This window comes from Macrobrachium rosenbergii, chromosome 12 (assembly GCF_040412425.1).
Source record: "Macrobrachium rosenbergii isolate ZJJX-2024 chromosome 12, ASM4041242v1, whole genome shotgun sequence".
NCBI classification, from domain to species: Eukaryota; Metazoa; Arthropoda; class Malacostraca; order Decapoda; family Palaemonidae; genus Macrobrachium; species Macrobrachium rosenbergii.
The window spans coordinates 85,355,945-85,373,491 of record NC_089752.1 but is presented as its reverse complement, the minus strand read 5'-3'; the positions used below and the strand labels follow the sequence as shown (position 1 = coordinate 85,373,491).

General features: G+C 37.0%; 1 protein-coding gene across 1 annotated transcript in view; it reads right to left on the bottom strand.

Moving 5' to 3' along the window:
• LOC136843748 (uncharacterized) overlaps positions 1-17,547 on the bottom strand; it is an 87,899-nt gene that overhangs the window by 30,935 nt on the left and 39,417 nt on the right. The window contains exons 2-3 of the mRNA XM_067112405.1: positions 11,480-11,553; positions 8,209-8,355 (exon numbers count right to left, since the gene is read on the bottom strand). Of these exons, the coding sequence (XP_066968506.1) occupies positions 8,209-8,355; positions 11,480-11,553 (221 nt within the window). The remainder of the gene's footprint in view (positions 1-8,208; positions 8,356-11,479; positions 11,554-17,547) is intronic.

The window sequence follows — 17,547 nt, the reverse complement described above, 5'->3', positions numbered from 1 at the left end:
TCGTCTCTTTGACATCGCGGGACTAACATTGAAATCAAAAGAAGAGAAACGGAACATGGCTTCTTATGAGGTCAATTTCTTGATGACCTCAAGTAAGTCGGAGTTCAGAAAAAAGGATAAGAAACGGTCGACTGAAAACAGACTATGGCTAATATCTATATTTTGGTTTTTTATATAGGTAATTAACATTTTTTCCAGGAAGTAATTTAAATATGAGCCCTGGTTCGTTTTCCATTGACCCTCTCTTACCCTCTTTTCTGAAATCCGACTTTTCTGAGGTCATCAAGAAGCTAACCTCATGGGAAGTCATATTCTGTGTAGACACGATGTTTTTCTTCAACGTGAGTCTCACGACGTTCAAAAGATAAAGTGCTACCTCCTGTCAAGCCTTCCTTTTCTTCTCATGGCTATATACATATTTTATGGTCACTACTTGCTACCTCTCGTGATATACTGTATATATACAGTATATATATATATATATATATATATATATATATATATATATATATATATATATATATATATATATATATATATATATATATATATAAAACAGTAATCTCTCCCATATCCAAAATAAGAGACCCATGGCCCAGGGGATAGGGGCAAAAAACTCTAGGGCAATTCTGTGCCCTTACTCCCCCACCTCGTCAATATCTCATAACTATACACGTCTATAAACAACAATCTTCACACTCTAAACTGCAAACTTAGTGCAAAATGAAATGAGATAGCTTATTTTCCCATATTTGTAGCAAAATATATTACATACTAAATACACTTTGTACAAAGGCAAAGTGAGCCCCTTTTCTCCCTCGTAAACAACACACAATACAGTAGGTGTACTGTACATACAGTATCCTGCCAAATAACACGTGCATCACTTTCTTTTTCGTATTTTGCCTAAACCCATTAAGCATTATAACACTGTAAAATATATTGTACACAAAAAAGCAAACCCCTTTTTTACCTCTCATAAGCAACACAGTACGGTAGGTGTGCTGAACGTACAGTACACTTCCAATAATATGGTATCACTTCCTTTTTCCTATTTTGCCTGAAGACTTGAAAACAAAACAGCTTTTCCTCTCTCACTTATGGGAGCCAGACTTTTAAAACTTGTGAGGAGATTTACAAGGCCTGCTCCTCCACCTCCAGCTCATTCTCCTCTTCCTCCCCTTCCTCAAGCATGACTGTCACGCCAAGACCAGTATCTTCTGCCTCCTGTGCCTCCTGTGACTTCCAGGAGACATTAAGCAGCAAACTGGATGGAAGAGACTTAGAGGTACCTAGATGGTTATGGTTGTCAGAGCTGTGCAGTGACATGTCACTTGGCTAAAGGAACCTCACATATCAACGAAGGGTGCATTTGTGCTCCCCTGCATTTTTGAGCTGAATTTTTTAGTTGCCAAAGAAATGGATGGCATTGTGCTTGGGTGCATGGGGGTTTGGGATCTGAAGAAGCTGTCAAGGTTACTTTGCCAATATGAATGACAATTCTACTTCACAATGATATTCTGCTGAATTTCTCTAATTTCTGTAGCCAGTTCCAAGGGCCTGTGGACTTCGTTAGGGTCAATGTTGGGGTTCTCCAAGATCTTGATAAACAAATCGAAGACAGTGCACATATGTTTGTATGAAGTCGCTCATTGTGAAACAGCCTTGTCATCTTTGTCTTCTTAACAGGCTTCCTGGTCACCAGCAACAACTGCAGTAGTTGTCTTGATGTCAAACATCAGTTCGAAGCCAGGGTTACCACTGCCATCATCCAGACAGTTCTGCATGTCATCCTTGGGAACATCATTGCCTCCCTTCACAAGTGTAGCACAGACACCATCGACTTCGAACCCCTGGAAGTCCATCATGCCCTTTTCTCCCTTCAGAATATGGTTCCAAGTATGCATCAGAGTCTGTATGGTGGTGTCCTTTCAAGCATCTGCAAAGTTGTAGATGGCAGACGTCAGCAAATAGCTTCAAAAATTCTCCTGTGTCCGTTACCCTCATATCCAAGCCTTGCTCCTTCTCTTCATCCTCAAATGCCACAATCACCTCCTCCAGAACCCTCCCTTGGTATAGCTGTTTTGTTACAACAATAATACCTTGGTTCATTGGCTGAATGATTGCAGTCATATTAGGAAGCAAAAACATCACCCTAATACAACCTTTGTCACCAACAAATTGGGTTGCATTAGGATGAACAGGCACATTATCCATGAGAAACAAAGTCTTCACCCGACACCTACAGTGTCCAGGTCCTGTGTCTGATGACAAACAACCTCCTTACAAAAATGATTATGGAGCCAATCACTTACAACCTTTGAGATAAACCAAGCCTTTGCCAAATGATACCAAATCACTGGGAGCCTATCCATCAACCCTTACAGGGTAATGGTTGCTTTGCATGTCCGCCTACCACAGATTTGCAATAATGGCTAATAGAAGCATTTGCACATAAAAAAACAGACACAAGTAGCTTAGGACCCTTTTGACTAGGTAAATTATTTTCTTTTTTGACAGCTAAGGTGTTATTGGGTAAGGAGCAACAGAATGGATCAGTTTCACCAGTGTTATAGATATCCCATAAAACAATGCCTTCTTGTCTCATCAAGTCTTGTAAAGTCTGGCAAAATTTCTCTGTTCCCCCCTCAAATGCATCCTGAGCTTCACCATGAGTCTTCTTGTTAAAAAGCCCATAATGAAGCTTGAACTGAAACAGCCAATCTTCAGACACCTTAGGATATGCATCACGGTGCAGGCCTGCATCTTCTTAGCTGCAGCCTTCAACTCAGCACTATGAATGTTCATGCCAGCCACCCTTTGTGGACAAAAGCAGACCAAGGTCGACTATCCAATGTCCTCATGACAACATTTTTCCATCAGTTTGTGGCCCTGACTCTTGGATATCTTCTCCCCAAAGCTACTAGCATACTTCTTCGACTTGTCCTTGGCACTCTTTATACCCTGCAAGGTGGACTGGGCAATGCCATATTCCTCCATGATGCATGCCACACGCCATCCTGCCTCAATTCTCCTGGCAATTTCAAACTTCTTCTGAGCAGCCAACACCTTCCTTGCCCCCTTAGGAGTAGGTAAGTTTGCAAAATATACATAGCACCATACACAACAGTAATAGCAGCGGCAATGCTGCAGGCACTGCAACAAAAGCCATATGTTTCAGGAACAGCATTGTGTATGGCAAACACTCACGAACCATTCAAACAAGTAACTGATCATGTGAGACTAGGCAAAGAAGTAAAACACTCTCTCTCACAAACTGCATAGATACTTTCCACATATAGCAAATTAGAGAAAGACATGTTTATGAATCATAAGTTTATCAGCCATTAAAAAGTAAAAAATCACAATGATGTGTAATAATATATGTGTTTCCGCCCATAGTAAGAAAGCTTACAAAATACACAAAAGCTTGCCCATGAAACTTCTACCATATGCTATAGAACAGACGACGCATCTGTATCATCCAATTATAAGCAATAAACAAGGTGATTTATGATGACTTTTCAAGTGTCATTGTGCTACCATGCCAATAACAATTGCAAAAGCTCTCTCTCTCTCTCTCTCTCTCTCTCTCTCTCTCTCTGTGCTGTGCATGATTACAGTATCTTATTACAAAATAAAATCCTTTAATAAAATGTAAAAAACGTAAAAGTTAAAAAACATACAACAAAGGGTACCACTAACAATCGCAAAAGTTCTTAAGAAGTCAAATGCCCACCTACCTCTCTCCAACCATCCTGCACAGCCTAACCACCTGCTCCCTCCCCATGAAAATCCTTCCCCACCACCCAAACTCCAATAACCCTTTCTCTGCACGTTAATGCCTGTCAGCACCATTACTAACACTTCTCTCTCCCAGTGCTTTGTTGCCAACCACTCCCCTCCCATGCCACCCCCCCAAGTCTTCCCTTTCCCCCACCCTGGAAACCATTTTCCCAGCCTCCCATGCTGCCAATCCTTTCTCAGCCTGTTTCTGACTGTAAGCAGTGTTACCAATACTTCTTTAGACCGATGCAGCATTGCCAACCACTGAAGTGCAGTTTTTTTATTTTCATGAAATTTATATGTATTATGTATATATCTTTGTTCCTAAGGGGCTGGTTGCATGGAGAAAACAGTGAAAGTGGATGGAGGAAAACCAGATAACTGAGTAATTACTGGTGTATATATATATATATATATATATATATATATATATATATATATATATATATATATATATATATATATATATATATATATATATATAAAAGACAAAATCCATGAAGGAAAGAGAGACAATGGAGTGCTGCAATGCCTTTCGGCTTATAGTCCTTTACTTAGCAGACTGAAGAAATATAAAAACAAGCTTACAAAGAAAGCTTATATAAATGGCAGAGGAGGATTACAAAGGAAAAAATATGTACCTGGAATCCAACACAATTGAAGAATTAGTAGAACTGCCAAAACAGAGTTAAGTACGAGGTTTTACACAGGGTTAGGCTCAACCGTTCAGAAGTAGGGACAGGGCAATTAAAAGATTATACAAGGATATGATTGACCACCAAAAAATTTTATAAAAGTACAACTCAGTAATTCTCCTTTTTCTTTGCAAACAACAATTTTGGCAATATGTAAAAAAAAAATTATATTAAACATACGAATACATAGAAAATATAAAAACGGTAACTATTTAGTAATTAAGTCAGTGATTTTATCTTTTAGGTCGTTCTTGAACATTTTTCTAATACAGGAGTCCAAATAATGCATGCCAGGGCTGTTTGTATATTTGAAAAATATTGTGATCTTCCTCAAAATCATGTTGACATCATTAAAGGTATTGTTTATGGAGCTGCCAATGTTAGGCATGAAAGTAATTCCCCTGCTCGCCATAGGAAAAGTTTGACCGAACTTAAAATAGACAATACAACCCACATCACAAAAGCTGATAAGTTGAATAGTATTGTAATTCTAGATAAAGCTGACTATGTATCACGTATGCAAGCCCTACTGGATGATGATACAAAAAACTACCAAAAAATCCCTTTGATCATCATAAAAAATTTCAATAGCACAGTGAAAAAAATCCTTAAGAATAAAAAAGAACTAATAGGTTAGTTGTCAGTAAAATTTCCCTCGTTACCTTACTTGTAAGGATTAGTAAAAACGCACAGAGAAAATAATCCTATGCGGACTATTATCAGTACTGTTGGCTCAATATCACATAATTTCGAAATATATTATCAAGCTCTTGTCCCCGTTACTTGGAACTATTCCAGTACTCACATATAGAATTCTCTAGATTTAGTTGATAAATTAAACAAAATCACTTTTTGCCCCACTGATAGATTTGTTAGTTTTGATGTTTGTTCTCTTTTTACTAAAGTCCCTATAGATTCTATTTCAGAGTATCTTAGTAATGAAGTAAGCCATCATGAATTACCTCTACTTGTGAGTCATATTCTTTCACTCACTAGGTTGTGCATTTGTGACTGTAAGTTTATAATCAGTGGTGAATTTTACCAACAAATATTTGGTATGGCAATGGGCAACCCCTTATCCCCGCTCCTCTCAAACTTGTATTATTTGTACCCCTGTATCAGAAAAATGTTTGTGAGTGACCTAAAAGATAAAATCACTGACTTAACTAAAAATTAGTTACCTTATATATATTTTCTATGTATTCGGATGTTTAATATTTTTTTTTTTTTTTTGAAAAAATGTTCATCTTGCAAAAATTGTTGTTTTGGTTACCAAAAGAAAAGATAATTATTGAGTTGTAATTTTATAACATTTTTTGGTGGTCAATCACACCCTTGTATAATCTTTTGATTGTCCTGTCCCTGCTTCTGAACGGTTGAGCCTAATCCTGTGCAAAACCTCTTCAATACTTAACCCTGTTTTGGCAGTTCTACTAATTCTTCAATTATGTTGGATTCCAGGTACATATTTTTTCCTTTGTAATCCCCATCTGTCATTTATAAGAGCTTTCCTTGTAAACTTATTTTTATATTGTTTCAGTCTGCTAAGTAAAGGACTATGAGTTGAAAGGCCTTGCAGCACTCTATTGTTTATCTTTCCTTTGTGGATTTTGTCTTTATCTACAGTATGTAGTCATAATATTCCATATTTTCGTGATTCAGTTATGCATACATATATATATATATATATATATATATATATATATATATATATATATATATATATATATATATATATATATATAAATATATATATATTATATATATATATATATGAAAAAAAGCAAGAAAAAAAAAGATATATATATATACAGTATATATATATATATATATATATATATATATATATATATATATATATATACATATATGTATATATATATACATATATATATATATATACATATATATATATATATATATATATATATATATATATATATATATATATATATATATATATATATATATATATATATATATATATATATATATATATATATATATAAGCCACCTCTCACTCTAAAAGTGCAATGATGTGCACCACGCTAATGCAATTTACATATTTTATTAAGATAAAGGTAGGTGCATTAACAACACTGCTGACTAACAAAGACAGATTTTGGGAAAACACTGCCCCTTCCTGGAAGAATCTCTCCTTTCTCACCCCTAAAAAATAATCTCTTAATTCCCATCTTTGACCTAGCGACTGCTCGAGCATCTCTTTCAGGTACCGCCTTCCGAGAAGCCAAGTCCCTGCCGGAGGCATACACAAGCTGGCGAAGGGGATTAACTCCAAAAGAGAAAGCGCGCATGGCATACCACATGGCAAAAGTATGCAAAGCATAGAAAATGGACAGCGAGGCGCGCAGCCACTGCCACCTAGAAGGAGAAGAGTCATAATCCGCCGAGGTTTTAAAAGACAACATCTGGGCGGCGCTCATCAGAATCGCCCAGCCTAGACTCCAGACACTTGACCCTTGCCTCATCTGCTCAATCAGAGCCCAGATTTTCCCATGTGGCTGCTTTAAGCCTAAGTCTTCCTTTGTAGTGAAGCCCTTAATTCATGCCCTCCGTACTGGTGCTGAAGACGAGGTACCCTATCTCCTACAGAAAGGTAATGTACCAAAAGCAAGGTTTTGAATTAGTCTCGACCCTATTATTCTTCTGCTGAATTTATTTTCCTTTCTAAAATGCAATCTTTTCACCAGACCTGATTTGTTTAATGCAGTGAGTAAATTATTCCAGTTCACGTTCATTCATGTGCCTAGAATCGAGTTGCTTTGGCACCTTATGTGCAAACCCCCTCGATTCCATAATTTACTACTTAAATCTGTGTGAGTAACCAACGCATTCTCGTTTTCAGACAGAGTTGCTAGCTGCTGAATCATCTGTTCACCCCTGTGCCTGTGCCGTCGTTACAACCACTGCCCCTCACCCAACGGTGTCCTACAAAGTGGATTTTCCCCCTCTTATTGTTATTGTGTAACTTACTGTAATTTTAGTTATTCTACAGGAATCTGTTTTCGCCCTGTCTGGTTTTGCAAATTCCCAATTCTTCTGACTTAGTTTGTTAATATAAATATTAGTAATTTTTAGTGAACTTCAAGTGTTTATCAAAACTCTCCCCATTGAAGTAAATTGTTCAGCCTAACCTTTTTTCTTTGTATTAGTTACACGAGTCTACACCTGCAGTCAGAACTGAACCCACGTGGAAAGTTCCCCATTCTTCCCCAGGTAAACTCTGACAATATATATATATATATATATATATATATATATATATATATATATATATATATATATATATATATATTACGTGTGTGTGCCTGCATGCATGTGTGTTTGTATGTGGGCGGTGTGTGTATCATTCCTTCAGACTACTGACAATTACAACACTTTCAGTTTTATTCAGTTGCAAAATTATTGACATTCATTTTTAATACATTTTTCACAAACACTAATGTGGTTTTTTCTCTGGATATCAGACATAATTTGGCAAACGCCTATTCGTCAATAACGAGAGAGAGAGAGATTAGATTTGTAAACGTGCACTGTACGTGGCATGTGGCTGTACATTCAGTATCAGAAGGCTGCTAGAGCATAAACACAGTATGTGCCGTGAACGGGTGCTTTACAATGGTTTGTATTCGCAGTTAATTAGTTTAATATAAAACATATTATTGAGAGAGGTGAATATAGAATGTATAGAGAAGGCATTACTTACATAAACAGCAGAGGCCCTGAAGTCCTGGGCAGAAGTTTCCGTAACTTCCGGCCAGAGCCAAGCATTCGACCTCGCCATAGCAGACTCCATCAGCACCGTTGTGTTCACATGGAGGGTTGCCCAAAATGCTGAAGGGATTCAGCAGTACTGCAAAGAAATAGATAAATCAGAGTGTAAGAACACTACCACTGCCACTTCTTCACCTATTATGCTCTACTGTGATAGGCAAAGATTTAAATCTTCAGCAAAAGTAGCACATCATTCACTACTGTTTTGTGAAAGCTTCTGGAATCATATGTCACACTAACATTTCATTCTATTAGGAAAGCACTGGACACACACACACATACATACACACAGACACACACACACACACACACACACACATATATATATATATATATATATATATATATATATATATATATATAAGGCAATGCCACAAAGGAAAGAGAAACAATGGAGTACCGCAAGGCCTTTCAACTCATAGTCCTTTACTTAGCAGACTGAAGAAATATAAAAATAATTTTACAAAGAAAACTCGTATAAATGATAAGATGGGGATTACAAAGGAAAAAATATGTACCTGGAATCCAACACAATTGAAGAATTAGCAGACCTACCGAAAGAGGGTTAATATTTAATAGGTTTTACAAAGGATTAGGCTCAAGGGCTCAGAAGCAGGAACAGGACAATTGAAAGATAGTATCCTACAAGGAAGGTGACTGACCACCAAAAATGTTATAAAAGTGCAACTCAGTAATTCTCATTTTAGTAAACAATAACAATTTTTACAAGGTGAACATTTTTACAAAAAAATATATAATAAACATACGAATATATAGAAAATATATATAAGGTAACTAGGTTTTAATTAAGTCCATGATTTTATCTTTTAGGTCATTCTTGAACATTTTACTTATACAGGGATCCAAATAATGCATGCCAGGGCTAAGATTAAAATTACAACTGGAAGTAAACTGTATAATAGTGGATTCTAAAAGATTTCATAAAGAGAAATCTTTTGATCTGGCAATCACTGAACTTTCACTCCAATTTATCCTGTGAGAGTTTTCACTTAAATGAATGAATATAGCATTGGATGTTTGCCCCGTTTTGACAGAATACTTATGCTGCTTAATCTGTACATCTAAATCCTTGCTAGATTGGCTGATATAAAGAGGGACAGTCCAAACATGGAATTTTATATTTTATGTTGTTGTTTTCCTTAGGGCTATTTTTTTAGCATTCCTTTTAGTGAGTTATTATAGGAAAAAACGAGGTTGACCTGAAAGGATTTTAACAATGATTTTATGTTTTAAAACCACTAAAATAAGGCAAATACTGGTTACTGACAATGCGCAATGCACTTAAAAACATTGAAGAAAAAATGGATGTTTTGATATTAAGGTGAAGGCCTGAATAAAAATGGGCATAAGTTAAATTGTTGGTTGGCTTTCTATAAATACTGAATTTGCATTGAAATGGTTCTCTATGTATTAAAACATCTAAGAAAGGGAGGCAACTGTCTTTTTCTAATTATAAAGTAAACTTAATGACTGGTACCTGGTTTTTCAAATTAGAGAGTAAATCATTTATGTCAATACCAGCAGGCAAAACAGCTAAAATATCGTCAACATATCTATACCACTTTAAAGGAATATAAATGATATTAGGTAAATACCGTTTTTCAAAGAATCCCATATACAAGTTTGAGAGGGATAAGGGGTTGCCCATTGCCATACCAAATATTTGTTGGTAAAATTCGCCACTGATTATAAACTTACAACACAAATGCACAACCTAGTGAGTAAAAGAATATGACTCACAAGTAGAGGTAATTCATGATGGATTACTTCATTACTAAGATACTCTAAAATAGAATCTATAGGGACTTCAGTAAAAAAGAGAACAAACATCAAAACTAACGAATCTATCAGTGGGGCAAAAAGTGATTTTGTTTATCAACTAAATCTAGAGAATTATATATGTGAGAATCGGAGATAGTTCCAAGTAACGGGGACAAAAGCTTGATAATATATTTCGAAAGTTTATGTGATATTGAGCCAACAGTACTGATACTAGGCCGCATAGGATTATTTGTGCGTTTTTACTAATCCGTACAAGTAAGGTAACGAGGGAAATTTTACTGACAACTAACCTATTAGTTCTTTTTTACCTTTAAGGATTTTTTCACTGTGCTATTGAAATTTTTTATGATGATCAAGGGGATTTTTTCTTGTTTCTTGAAAGTCGTATAGTCATCCATTAGGGCTTGCATACGTGATATGTAGTCAGCTTTATCTAGAATTACAATACTGTTCAACTTAGCTTCTGTGATGTGGGATGTATTGTCCATTTTAAGATCGGTCAAACTTTTCTTATGGCGAGCAGGGGAATTACTTTCATGCCTAACATTGACAGCTCCATAAACAATACCTTTAATGATGTCAACATGATTTTGAGGAAGACCACAATATTTTTCTAATTTACAGAGGGACGACGATCGTTAAAGCAGAGGCCCCTCTTGACTTTCAATGGCAAAGTCGCATGAGTCAGGAGGCCTAAACTGCGCAATCGAACATCCGCTATCCCCTTAGACAGGAAAGGGGGCGGAGATGGGGAAGCAAGGAAAGCGGGTTGAGGGAGGGATGAGGAGGGGAAGGGGGAGGGAGGGACGGGATGGGGATAAAGGACGTTCGAATGCATAGTTTGGCAATGCTTGGCAACCCCATGTAAGTCAAGAGTAAACGCCTTAACTAAAACCATTTGACAATGCACTACATTACTTAAAATTAGCGGGAGGTGTATTGTACACTGAGTCTAAGTACCATTTCGATCATATAATTAGTTTGAAAGATATTTGAGAAAAACAATGACTCACGGTCACTGAAATGGATAGTAGTAACGAAAAACTTATTACCACCGATTTATCGAAAAACCTGAAAAATATGCTGTATATAACACCACTGGGTCGTCAAACGAACTGAATGCTACTCGGTGATTTGAACCCATCCAGACTTCGACAAATTTTGCTGCTCAAGACAGAAGAAATGATCTACCTGTTGTACATCACAGAATGACTTGAATTCTGGAGACCGAACCTTGAATTTTTCTCACCATTAATTAGAAATAAGAGTTTATCTTCACAAGAGTCACAGCCATGGTCGGGGGAGAAAGCTGAAAGTAAATGCTACGATTATGATTCATGAAAGAAAGACCTACACATAACAGGAAACATTGAAATAAAGATCTTTGGTAATTCACTTACGCCTTGACTGAGGTCTGGCGGCCAAGTCTGCTTTTAATGGGTCATCTGCGATGATAGCCGTTGTCAGAAAGCACCTGCAAAGCACAATACAGAAGTTATCAGATGTAAAAAAACTCCCTAAACCGTAAGAGATATAAATGGTTCTTATAATATACTTTAAGGTATGGTTGTAGCCATATACTGGGGGGCTTCCAAGGCCAAAGAGATTGTGAACATGACCAACTTGGAATATTATACTGTAATTGAATACAAACTGATACGACATAAGAGAGTATGAGGAAATGTGAATATGCTGTATAGAAGTGGACGCCCCGAGTGCACTAGGCCTAGGCTTACTGTTCAAAAAGATCAAAGTGTCACTGATGTGCTAGGTCTGAGGTTATTATCATTTCCGTCGCAAAAAAAATCTGGCGTTTAGCACAGCCGCACTTTTTACAAATTTCGGATTTCATTGAATAAATTAAAGATTTTTTATGTCATTTAGCTGAAATCATGTTGCAGATTTGCAACGATGATCTTCAATATTATGATGCCATTATCGTTTAAATCATGAATGACACTGGTCTGTTTGTGTCACTCACCCACCTCCAGTCTATATGTATATATTAAAAATTGAAAACCTTGGGCACTAGGCACCAATGACCCTTCTGTTGTTCTTCAAAGGTTACAAGGGATCCTTGGTCCGTGTTATTTTATGTCCGCTGTTACAAATTTCATTAACAGAGGAAACTAAGCGGAAAAATAAACCAGGAACATCCCCGAGTTTGGAGGGGGAAGAGGACTTACACATTCCTCAATTTAGGGTGCTAGAGTTTTAACACAAAATAGCAAGTACCTCAATATACTTAACATTTGTTTATTTTTACATTCTGATATTTCCATCATTCAATCACGTTGCTAATCATTTGTTCATTTTAGAGGTGCATTGCTCAACTGGTGTAACGAAAATAAAGGTCATAATTTAATATGTTAGCTATTCCAAAAGTGTCTGGCGTTTATTAACGTTTTTCTGAAGCACAGTTAGCGGTTTCTGGAAATTCGAGATAGCAAGGGTTACCATTTGGAACAGGCTACACGAGGCTAACATGAACCATTCGACCCGCACGCACCCAACTACAAAGCTACTGTGGGATTTCACTCGAGGTCTGCCACACTCTAGGTCTAGGGCTTCAGCATCTTCTTGATATCAATTTTTGGACCTATATCTATTACTGCTCAAGGTAAACTTAGGTACTGTGTAATCTATGTAAGGGTAGGCTCGTATCCCGTTGACATATAAAAAAAAAGGTGCAAAAACGTAACTTTCATTTTTGCAACAATTAGCTTTTTTTTTAATTTCCATTGTAACTAGCCTGTCATATTAAGTTTCCATGAGTGTACACTCTGATGGGGAATTAACATCGCAAAAAAAACTAATTTATTTTGAATATTTTTTGCTGATTTTTCTTAACAGGAAAAGGGGTGGAAAAAATCATAGTGCCCAAAAGACCACTGGACTACATTTATAAGAAGAAAACCAATTTTACACTATCATTTATATCTTATAATCATCTCTCCCCACGAAATGGAAGTGCATTTAACAGAAAAACTTGTTTTAACAAAAAAAAAAACATTTGCTTACAAAACACCCCTGCGGTGTAAAGAACTAATTGTAGAAACCTTTTTTTTTTCAGTTAATGTCTAGTCATGTGAAAAAGCTTGCTGATAATAATCATTACTGACGAAATGGTGTTAATATCCATAGCTTTCCATTTAGTTCCTTTTCGATTTTCTTAAGACGAGCAGATGCCATTTCATCCGGGAATCTAAGAAGACATCTTCACCATGGGTTCTTTGGTCCCCACAAAATAAACCCAATGTCAAAAATATCCACATCTTTTTGGTCCTTGTCCGCTCAGTCCAGGCCCACTCAAAGTTAGCATGGCTAGAGGAACTCTTCATTTGTAAGCAATCAGTTTCTGCCGTTGTTAGTGGTCCATCATCATAGTCAGCAAATGCTCTCATTATCTTCCCCCAAAAGTAAATCGTGCGTGGCTCGGTGTAGTATACTGCACAGTACTTTCCAGATGAGGTTTCTGTTATAAGAGGACATTCAGTTTCTAACTGAGGGTCTGTCCCTTGGTGTTTTCCACCTTCTGTATCACTTTCATCTTGGTCTAAAGTGACACAACTGTCATCAGCAGAGTTGCTTTCCGTATCTTCCATTTCTCCATCTGTTGATGTGGTACCGGATATTGGCTCAGGGGCCTTTTTATTTTTCTCACTTGGGTTTTTGATAGAGTTTCGTTTCTTTTGTGGATCATATCCTGTTAGCTTCTTACTGCACTGTTCCTGTGCTGTAATTTGGCTGTGCATGATGATCTTTCTTCTGGGAGCAGGTGCTGTTCCACATCTCCCCCCTAGACTGCAAAACTTCTAAAGTAGTGGCTAATTCTTTCTCTGCCAAAATTGTGTTCTACTTCATTCCTTGGGGGTGGGGGGCCCTTTCCTGAATTTCATTGATGAGAGTCTTTCAGGTTAAACGCTTGGCATACATTGCTCCATGTTACTCAATATCCTTCTTAATATCTTCTCTTGGGTCTTTTTGGTTAACGAAGCCACCCTTTTCATTCCAGTGACTGCTGCTTGGTGACATGTCATGGGAAATGGGCCTAGCATTTAAATTAACATTATCTGATTCTGTTTCACGTGTTGATGAAGTAGGCAGGTGACGTATAGAAGCAAATTTTTGTAAAGTGTTCTCATGATTTGCTGGTGCCGGAAATAATCGAGATTCATTGTTCTCTGCCTCCTTCAGTCGTCTGGACATTTAATAAAAATTGCATTCTTCATCTCTGGGACTCCCTTTCGTCATCCATATTTTATTGTTTTCAATTTCAAAGGACATAGCGGTCTTCCTGGTACTTCTCTAGGTTTAGAGGACGTATCCTTGTGGAATAAAAACCTGCTTTTATATTCTCCCTGGACAGTCCTTCCTTCCACACTTTACACAGCATATTTACAGAGCCTCTGTTTACATACTCCTGTCTGATGTAGTGTAGCCTACATGCCGCATCGGGGCAGAATCATGAAAGGCTTTTAAAGGTGCAAAACAAGGAATGTTTAAATGCTGCAGCAATTATGCGCAGTGTGCCATTTCTATTGTTGTTATAAAGTTAGATGTATGGCTAAGATATCCATCAAAGACCAGGAGAAAAGGACGAATTTCTGGTAAAATTATACTTTACACCCGGACTGCCTCTCAGGCTACACACAATAGTTTCCTTGCTTGCTTGTTTTGATGGTTTTTGCATGTTTCATACCATTATTGTTTTCGGAAATGCTTAGTTTTCGACTTTTTTTAAAGTCAAAGGTCATTGTTCGGAAGTCTCCAGCCAGCAAAAAAAAACATTTTTTCCTGTTAGTTTTCTTTTGTTGTTTTCTGATGTTATTATCTTCAGCTAAACTGCCATTTTCCGATTGTCACTACCTCAACATAACCCAACAATGTGGGTGACGCTACTTTTTTAATGGTCATTTTTTTAACATTTCTGCTTTCAATTTGGGCGTGGCGGAATGGCACTTCACGCCTTATCCTCATTTTGAAAGATTCTTGGCAAGCGCATATGATCTGGCAGGCGGTAATGCTGCGCTGCGCATGCTAGCCACAGGGGTTACAGAAAACAAGTGATGTGAGGAAGGTAGTAACAGAAAACGAGGCTATATAGCTCTATCATATATTGGTAACTTTTCAACATTTATCAATCATATCTCCAAAACTATTAATTAGCGAATGTAAAGTTGGGGGTGGTTTGAACTCCTTTCATTACGTACTACCAATGTGGGTTTCAGAGTTGGGTTGCAGACCGGGTGTAAAGTATAATAATACCGAACTTCTTTTGTTTTCCAGCAAAACTTTTAAAAATCCTCAAAAATCACATGGGTCATCCACCCTGACTCAGATACAGCATACTGAGTTTCTGGCAATACTTCAGATCCAACCCATGATGTTCTCATGTTTTTCCGTTAAATATGATTAAAGGCTCCAGGGCAGATCCATCAGCGCAACATGTTGCCAACACAGTTGTGTTTTCACGATTTGAACCACTAGTTATGCGAAAAGCCTGAGCCCCTTTTGTGACAATTGTCTTTATCTTTTTAAGGATCAAGAGGGAAACCCGTTTCATCTAGGTTCCAAACACATTCAGGTCTGTGTATATCGAGCCTCCATTTTGTTTGTCAGGAGGTCATAGAATCCATAAATAATGAAAGGCTCACTTGTCACTCTTTCTTGCAATTTGCATCATGCCACCCATCTTTAAAATCATATTGTGTCTTCATATGAAGGACACACCCCAATCGTAACCTGCCATACATTCCTTGAATGGTGTCTTAATACCATTGAGAAGTAGGTAATCTTTGACAATGTCACGAAATTCTAACATTGCTGGGCCGAGCCCCATTTTCTCCATCCTCCTGCTGCACCTGTGATCTTATCTTCTAGTTCAGTAGGGAGACCCATTGTCTTTCCCTGAAATAAACTGAAAACTAACTTTTAAGATATTTCATTGAGTTCCAAGTAATACGGACTTTGCAGACATAGGGAGAAAAATTAGTACAGAGAGGGACAGATTATCTTCAAATATCATTCATAAATGAGAGGAGTAAATATGTTCACACACTACACTTAATATGTATAATATTATTGATTATATAATCTCAAGTAAAATATACATTACTTAACATGAGTTACCCTCTTATCCTCGTGAAATAGCTTTTCTTTTTTTCTCTCTGAACTGAACATGCTTCCTTAGAAGAGGAAATGACAGATGGTACCAAGCACTCATTGCTCTTATGGACGCGCCATCTTTTACTTCCTTGGCAGCTGGCTCAATTGTAGCTTTTGTTTAAGGCTTTTCCACTTTCTTATAAATCCTGGGCATTTCATTTATCACCATCAAGTTTACTCAGTGGATGTTTGGTAAGCTAGGTTTCAACAAGTTTCACCATGTTCAAGAATCTCCACTTGTTTTCCACCTTACTAACAAACCTGATCATGCACAAGTACAGAGTAATAAAGAATCCGTTCGCGGTAAAAAAAAAATGCTTACCCTTAGGTCAAAAGAATCAAGTGTGGAGTAAGTAGAAACCAATGAATCCGATTTATTCTTACCCCATACCAACACATCCCCATGGGGTAAGTAAAAATCACTCCCCCCACACAAGGGAGGAGCAAGGGGGCTAGGACATTGCATTCAGAAGATAGGAGGAGGTCCATATGATTCTGTCTTACCCAAAATTTAACTTGTCAAAATAAATAATTGGGAAAGACAAAATCAAAGTTCGTGCAAGGTGCTTGAAAGTTTTGCCAAATTTCTGAGGATAATTTTGGTAAAGAGCACTCACAGTGAATACACATTGGTGAAACATTATAAGGTATGCATGATATTTATTCTTCTTAGGTGGCCTAACAACAAATTATAGAAATAGTTTTTAAGAAAGAAAAATAGGCATGGGATGATTTGTTATTACCCAACTTATATCCAAATTTTTTCTCACACCATTTTACTCATATAAAATATTGATATAGTCATTTCATTTTAATGTATATCGTAAATCAGTGCTATGTCATGTTCAGTAAATCTACAGTAGAGTATTTTTCTTCATTTTTATTCAATAAGAGTATGATTTCCTTTCTCAGTATTGCCATAACAATTCAATCTGCCCTGTGCTGTGGGCATGGCACCTCTTTGGGGGAGATTTTGGACGCATATTATCTTGGCTCCATCAATGAGGAGGTTACTATCCTTGATCTGGAACCAGTGTAAATATATGTATACATATATATGTTACAGGAACAGAATGAACACTTTTTTTGAAAGTGTACGTAGCGTAATCCTAACGATCTTCTTCAGGAAAAAGACGTATGAAGATTCGACCCATGATAACACTCACATTTTTTTTCCTCTCTCTCAACTCTCTCTCTCTCCGTGTATCGACTCTCTCTCTCTCTCTCTCATCATTTTCCGAAGCTCATCCACCCGACCTCACTCATTCTCTCAAAGCAATTAAATGGACTATTTAAAGAA